We start from the raw sequence: 7,333 nt of genomic DNA on the forward strand, positions 1-7,333 counted from the left end.
GTTGTGAAGGCTAGCGTTAGCATTAGCATCAATTAGAAGAGAAAATCTGAATGACCTTCAGAATCAAACCAACAGTTTTTAATGAAGATCCTTCATCTAACTAAGATGGATGTCAGAGAGAAATAATCCACGACTCGAGTGAATACATCCGCCCAGGACATTTACAGAATAAATATTGGAGACATTTTGGTAACAGTTGGTTAAGTTACCTTTCATTGTTTTTGTAAATCGCTTTAAACAGTGTCAGCTTTATCGTTCTAAACCCGTAAACAGGAAGTCACTCTGCACACCTGCCGTTTCGTGTGACGTTACCTGAAACCGTTTTCCTCATAACCTTCATTAAAAACATTTTAGTCTTGGAATCGTAGGAGTGACGCGACCATGACGTTGACGAAGTCTCCTCCTCCTCTTCCTCAGGTCGTCTCGGGGAGAACATGTCAGTGCGGCGTGCGGTGATGCTGGGGGTCCCGGCTGAGTGGCGCATCGGCTCGTACGTGCACGGCGGCGTCGGCGGTCAGCATGAAGTGGCTATGGGCCGCTACGGCGCCCTGGTCGTATTCCAGGGCGGGCAGGACGGCGAGCAGGACGTGTTGGGGCGGAAGTTGGGGCAGCACGTGGTGGGAGAGGCTCCTCTGAGTCTGGGGAACGTGGACGACCTGCCCTGCGGCGAGAGCGAGACGCGCCTCCTGCCTCAGACCTTCCTGGCCGACCCCAGCAGGACTGTAGCCGAGTTCCTGCGGGGCCAACGGGCCAAAGTGCTGGACTTCGTCCGGTTTCAGTGCGGGGAGACTTCTGGGAAAGATGAGAAGTAAAAGGACCAAACCACTGAAAAAACATGAATATATTTACATTTTGTCCACAGTATGAATTTAAAAGCAGCACTTTGTGGTCAGAAATGATATTTCCTGTAACAATAAAATGTTTTCCTAAAACGACGTCTATTAACCTGAATTATTTCCTGTTACCTTTTATCCATAAATATATATTCTCTGCATGTAAATAAAAGTGTTTTTCATCCAAGACAACTTTATCATTAAAGAGGCTTTTGGCTGTAAAAAATATGCATAATTTTAAGTTAATAAACTCTTCAAATGCCTTAAATTTAAGGAATTTCTCATTTATTTGAAATACTAAATGTTTTTATTACAGTGAAAACACTACTGTACTTTAAAATTACTCAGTTTCTAAATATGTATTGTATATGTCTGTGTTTAACTGAAAAATAGAAAAACAATCTGTATAGTTACATATATCTTTAAAAACTTTTGGAATAAACATTTGACAGATAATATATTTAATATATTTGATTCTTTAGGGTGGAGGTCTTGAATAAATCATTTGGGTTTTTCGCTCTCCCTGCGCTGTACTTGACTTTCTTTTTTATGAATCCCTGTTATGTATTTTATTTGTGCTTAATAATAAACAATGAAAAACAAAAGACAGAAAATATCTTGAATAAATATGTTAACAATTTTAGGTGATTTTTCTATTCAAAATGTCGATTTTTTGGAAAAAACAAAACTAAAATGAGGTCAGACATTTTCATGATAATTCTGTATCAAAAGTCTCTGAAATCTCATCACGACGTGAATGTCTCATAGACAAACACGTCCAGACTTGTTTGTTTTTGTGCAGATTAAATCTCCAAACTTCAATCCTCAGAGATCAGATTTAGTTTTTCAGAGATTCATACTTTAAACAGAATTAACTCCTGATTGAACTAAAACTGTCTAAATATGTCTGTATTTACGGCTGAGGCTGCAGGTCACCGTCCATGTCCCATCAGATTTTGAAAATATGCCAGAAATGCGGCCTGGAATGTGAGGAATTTGATTGGCTGCGTGGCTGACGTCATCAGAGGCGTGGCCCTCGCGGGGTTCATCAGCTAGCTAGCAGTTTGTCCTGCGGGGAATCTGGAGCGTCTGCGCGTCTCGTCTAAACCCCAAACATAAAGATGGTGAGTCGGTATCTTATTCTGTTGTTGAGTCTGGGTCAGAACCAATCGAATAAATTCAGTTTTAGATAAAAATCGCATCAGAAACGATCATCTAGGATCATCTCTACAGCCGGAGCGGCTTTCTGCTAGTATTATCTGATTGATCGATTGATTGATTCGTTTCTCATCTTCCTCTGTTCACAGTCTGACTTCACGGACGACCAGATCCTGGGTGAGTGGACCCGATCAGAAACATTGATTTATAGTTTCCTGTCATGTTTTGTTTTATATAAACGTCTCTGTCAGGCTGACGGATCCCTGCAGGTAAACGGGGAGACTCTGTGGGATGAACACCTGGATCCAGCGTGCGTGTGAACAGGAACAGGAAGTTCACACGCACGCTGGTCTGCATGGAAAACGGGGAACAAACGTGCATGTTAGAGTGAAGACTGAAGGCTGTAATGTGCTTTGAGTTTGGCGCTAAATGAACTCAGAAACATGCAGGAAAGGTGTGTGGTTGACAGAAGACCACACCTTAGCCTGAGGAAGGTGGAGGTGTTCAACAGGCTCCTCCCACACAGAGGAGGTTCATCTTTTCATCCATTTTCAAAGCGTCTCCAGTTTTTTTCTCTATTATTGTGATTATGGTGTGTTTATTAGGGCGGCTATGGAGAATAATTTCCAGAAACAATTCAATTCACAAAAGCCTTGATCCGTTTTTATTTATTTTGATCCTCTTAATTCAAGTCAATTTTGAGTTTACACACATTTGCTTAGAAATACATTAATAATCTATGTTTTGAATATATTTATATTAATCTGATCCAGATCACATCCTGTAAATGTATCAGTGAAATAATGAGATTGTTAATATCATCCAGAGTTCCATGGATTCTCTAAAGGAGAAGTTCTAACAAAAATGTTCAGATCATTAACATTGGAAACATTGTTCTGCTTCTCCTGGAGGACGTTTCAGTTTGACCACTAGGTGGCGATCGCGCTATAGCATTACACCTTATTCCAGAAGAAGAAAGAATGAGGGGAAAAAGATGCTTTTGACCACAAATGGTTACTTTAACCCTTTAACTGCCTTCTCAACCAAACTGGGAACATTTAGAAAACATGTTTTTACAAATATTGATTGTGTGTATTACTCCCTAAGGTACAGAGGCCCTAGATCAGGGGTCTCAAACTCGCGGCCCGCGGGCCATCTGCGGCCCCCGGGATGATAATTTACGGCCCGCGTCTTCATATGAAAGATTACTGTTCGTGCGGCCCGCAAGGCTGATATGAATGACAGTTGTTGTGTGCAGAGCTGAACGAACCAATCACAGTGAGGTATATGACTCTGGAGGCGGGACATCGGCGGGCTGTCCAGTACCTCTGTTACTTATTCATTCCTCCAGTCAGTTGGGTGGAGGAGGAACCAGGAAGCACCGAACGCGATTCGCATGATAAATTCGTGTGCCCCGCCCCTCTTTCACCGCGCGGCGATCAGCTGCTCACGACTGACAAACGTGATCCTGAGCTTGAGCCTCACATATCTGTGAATTTTAAGGTTCACACACCGACTGTGTCAGAGCGAATTCCAAAATCTTTTTTTTTTTTCTTTAAAAAAATTTTGGGAACAAACATTTTTAGACGCGTAGTGCCTCATCTCACTTTCGGCCTATCTTTAGTTTTATGTTCGACATTTTCTCAAAATTCATGAAAAATTCAAATTTCACAAAATAAAAAAAATAAGTTTGCAAACACAAAAAACGTTTTTGAATGGAAATATTAAATATTTTATTTGCAACACTTTATATTTTGTTTGCAACTTAAAATTTTGATCTCAAAACAGACTTTTGCTTGAAATATGGTGACACAAAATCTCTTTTATTTTTCCTGATAAGAATCCTTTTTTCTTTAACATTTAAAGTGTGTGATCGTTTCGGTCATGATATGAAAATGATCCTCAGCGTTCTGAAGGAACGTCAGACTCGCGTTTGTCCAGAACAAACCGCCTTTGAGCTGCACAGAGATCCTGACGTCCTCCAACGCCACTGAACAGAACTAACAAAGTCTGAACAGAACTAACAAAGTCTGAACAGAACTAACAAAGTCTGAACAGAACTAACCTGTTTTTAACTGATCTTTAAGTCGAACAGCCTTTAGTTTGTGTTTAGTTCTCATCTGTGGTTTTTTCCAGACTTTAAGGAGGCGTTCCTGTTGTTTGACCGGACGGGCGAGGGGAAAATCACCTACAGCCAGTGTGGTGATGTGATGCGGGCCCTGGGTCAGAACCCGGTCAATGCAGAAGTCCTGAAAGTCCTCGGGAACCCCAAGTTAGAAGGTTAGTCATGCGGTCGACATAAAACTGCAAACTTTATGACCTTTAGGAAAGCGGAGGAACGCTTTCAGTTTTGAGGAGATTTGAGATTTTATTGGAATAAATTCTGTCTTGTTTGCTTTCTCTCTTTGCAGAGATGAACCACAAAACTCTGGACTTTGAGCAGTTCCTGCCCATGCTTCACGCAATCGCAAAGAATAAGGAGCAGGGCTCTTTGGAGGACATGGTTGAGGGTTTGAGAGTTTTTGACAAGGAGGGGAACGGCACGGTGATGGGAGCAGAGCTGCGTCACGTCCTCACCTCGCTAGGTAACGGCAACGAGACCCACAGCCTGTCTGTCACTCCAGGTGGTTTTTATTTCATCATTGAATGTCTATAGAGAACTGGACTGAGTGACTCCTCCCCTTGGAGTTCCAAACAGGAAATACTTTTACAGGCTCTAAGAAGCTAAAATCCTGTAGACTCCTATAGAGACATAAAGGGCTATAACTCAGTCTCCTATTGGTCAGAATAAACATTCCTGCTCTGATTCCTTCTTAACATTTTCTTGATAATCTCCTTTTTTTCAATTATTTTCTGTAGTTCAAGTTATTTATGTTAGAAACTGACCAATCAGATAACAGTATGCGGACACACCTCAAACATTTGACAGATTTGAAGTGTTAGGGGTGTGGCCTTCTAACAAGCACACTCCTGATTGGTGAGAGTGGTTGCCATAGCAACGACGACTCTAACCAACCTGGACCAATCGCTGCTCACTGATGTCATCTGGTTCCAACATGGCTGCGTCCATATGGGGAAAAAAATGGCGACTGAATTGATTTTATTTGGTTGGAGCTGGAAGTGAATCATGTCTATGATGACATCACACTCACTCACTCCAGTTCTTATATACAGTCGATGCGTAACGCTAGAGAATTATCGGGCAAAAGTATTTACATGATTTTCAATATGCTACATTGTTCTGAGTGTCCCAGAAATGGGTGGACCAAAGACCGAAGAATCTCCAGAATCTTTATTTCATTTCTTTTTAGGAATGTTTTTCTTCTTAAATTCCTGATTTTTCAGTAATTTTCTACCATGTTTTCAGGATCTTCCTATGTTTTAATTTTTTCATTTTGTTACATAAATCACAGTTGTGAATAAAAACATAACTAATGTATGATGTGTTGTCATATTTGGATATATTACTTTTTATTGGGTATATTATATCAGGTAAAAATGACCCGGCAAAAGAGCTGGTGTAACCTTTAATAACGAAGGTGTTCTAGAGTTAAACTGAGTTTTCAGCAGGAGGAAGCCAGCGGTTTTATTCTTCATTTTCCATTTGTGCGTCTTAGGGGAGAAAATGACAGAAGAGGAGGTGGAGACTCTTCTCGCCGGACACGAGGACGCCAACGGCTGCATTCATTATGAAGGTGAGTGGTGTAAACGTGAACGGCTGAATGACGCCGTGGTGTTTTGTCATCATTCTTCCGTTTCTGTCCTCACAGAGCTGGTCCGGATGGTGATGAGCGGCTAAAGACGTCTTCCAATGTCTTCCTGCATCTTCTTCTTCTTTAGTCTTTCCCTCCATGTGACCATATATGGTCAAATCACCAAAGTAGATGAAAAACAACGTTGTAAAATTAAAGAAAAGAACATTTATAGTTTTCAAATGGTAAATTTTAAGAAAAAAATAAAAATTTAAATAAAATGCATTTTAAACCTGAAATAAATATTCAAAATGTGAAAATAAATGAAAACTTGAATATTTTCACTTTCAGAATCAGCTTTATTTTACATGGGGGCGGGGCTTTGAGCTACTGGGACATGATTGACATCAGACGACAGAGGTCATGGTGAGGTCATTTCTGCTCCGGTCGGCGTCTGCTTCCTCTCTCCTCTGATGAGAGGAGGGAGGACACGGGCGGCGCCAACCGCAGACGCCATTTATGAAATGACCTCTCCATAACCTCCGTCCGCTAAAGCCCCACCCCCTCCAAAAATTAGGATCAACTGGAAATAAAAATCCAGAATTAGAATTGTAAACTGAAGACTGAAAGTGAAGATGGAGAGAAAACAAAAAAAAAACAGTTAAAAATAAACAACAGCTGGTACAAAGATACTCTTTTTCTTTGGTAATAGATTTATGTTTACAATATATTTTTATTTTGAAATTTTTTTTCAATATTTCCTTGTAAGTTTACAACTTATTGTTCCAAGGTAAAAACTGTCTTCACTTTTTTTGGGTCAAATTTCCAACCTGGTTTTCATTCTCTTTACAATAAATTTGGATTTGCGCCAAACATGATCTGTGAATGTAGATCTGTTATTATCTATTATTATCCGTTTTTGTATAAAGTGCCTTTTATATCATGTGTAACGTAACAGTTTCATCTCAAATCTTGTTCTGACACGTCCAGCGAAATTCTTCCACCTTTTTTAGTTTGTTTTTTCTTCGGGTGCTGAACGAAGCGTGTAACTTGTGAAATAAAATTGATTTAGTTTTCTCTGTTTGCCTTGATTTCATTTGTTACTAAATCAATTATGTCTAAATCTATGATTATCTGAGGATCTTAATGATCTAGGTAGTTAATTTTTTTATAGACTAGTAAATAAAACGACACTACGGAAGAGGATTAGGGCCACAAGGGGGCAGAAAAAAGATTAGATTCTGATTAGAGGTCAACCACTGTACATCTGCACAGCAGCATCTTAACAAAGTGTAAACATTTCTGTTACGTCCCCAATGGGTAAACCTGGCTCGGGTCTATGGGGGGAGGGGCATAGGAAAAACTGGACACCATTTAGAATAAAATGGAACTGTTTATTAAATAAGGAAATTCTATTCCCTGAACAAAATGAAATAATTAGTGTGCTGGTTCAAACAAAAAGACGAACCAAAAGGGATTTGAACCTTGGCCAAAAACAAAGTAGGTCAGTGAGACTGATGACCATCAAAGTCAGCAGCTCCCTGCTGAGGGCTGCCTAACATAAACTATCTAAAGAAAACAAATAAACAAAACCCACAAACTAAGGCTAGCAAAGTCCAATACCAAACTAAAATAAAAAAAACACAGCAG

General features: G+C 40.1%; 2 protein-coding genes across 2 annotated transcripts in view; both read left to right on the forward strand.

Moving 5' to 3' along the window:
* Window positions 1-1,101, forward strand: part of tsfm (Ts translation elongation factor, mitochondrial) — a 7,103-nt gene extending 6,002 nt beyond the window's left edge. Inside the window, exon 6 of the mRNA XM_024269342.2 lies at window positions 418-1,101. Coding sequence (XP_024125110.1) covers window positions 418-812 — 395 coding nt within the window. The 3' untranslated portion in view covers window positions 813-1,101. The remainder of the gene's footprint in view (window positions 1-417) is intronic.
* A 703-nt stretch (window positions 1,102-1,804) lies between these two features.
* myl6 (myosin, light chain 6, alkali, smooth muscle and non-muscle) lies at window positions 1,805-6,762 on the forward strand. The gene is made up of 6 exons (XM_024269343.2): window positions 1,805-1,957; window positions 2,141-2,168; window positions 4,128-4,271; window positions 4,403-4,576; window positions 5,609-5,686; window positions 5,762-6,762. Exons 1-6 carry the CDS (start codon window positions 1,955-1,957, stop codon window positions 5,788-5,790), a joined length of 456 nt encoding a protein of 151 aa, XP_024125111.1. The 5' UTR covers window positions 1,805-1,954; the 3' UTR covers window positions 5,791-6,762.
* Window positions 6,763-7,333: the final 571 nt, after the last annotated feature.

This window comes from Oryzias melastigma, linkage group LG5 (genome assembly GCF_002922805.2).
Source record: "Oryzias melastigma strain HK-1 linkage group LG5, ASM292280v2, whole genome shotgun sequence".
Classification (NCBI taxonomy): Eukaryota; Metazoa; Chordata; class Actinopteri; order Beloniformes; family Adrianichthyidae; genus Oryzias; species Oryzias melastigma.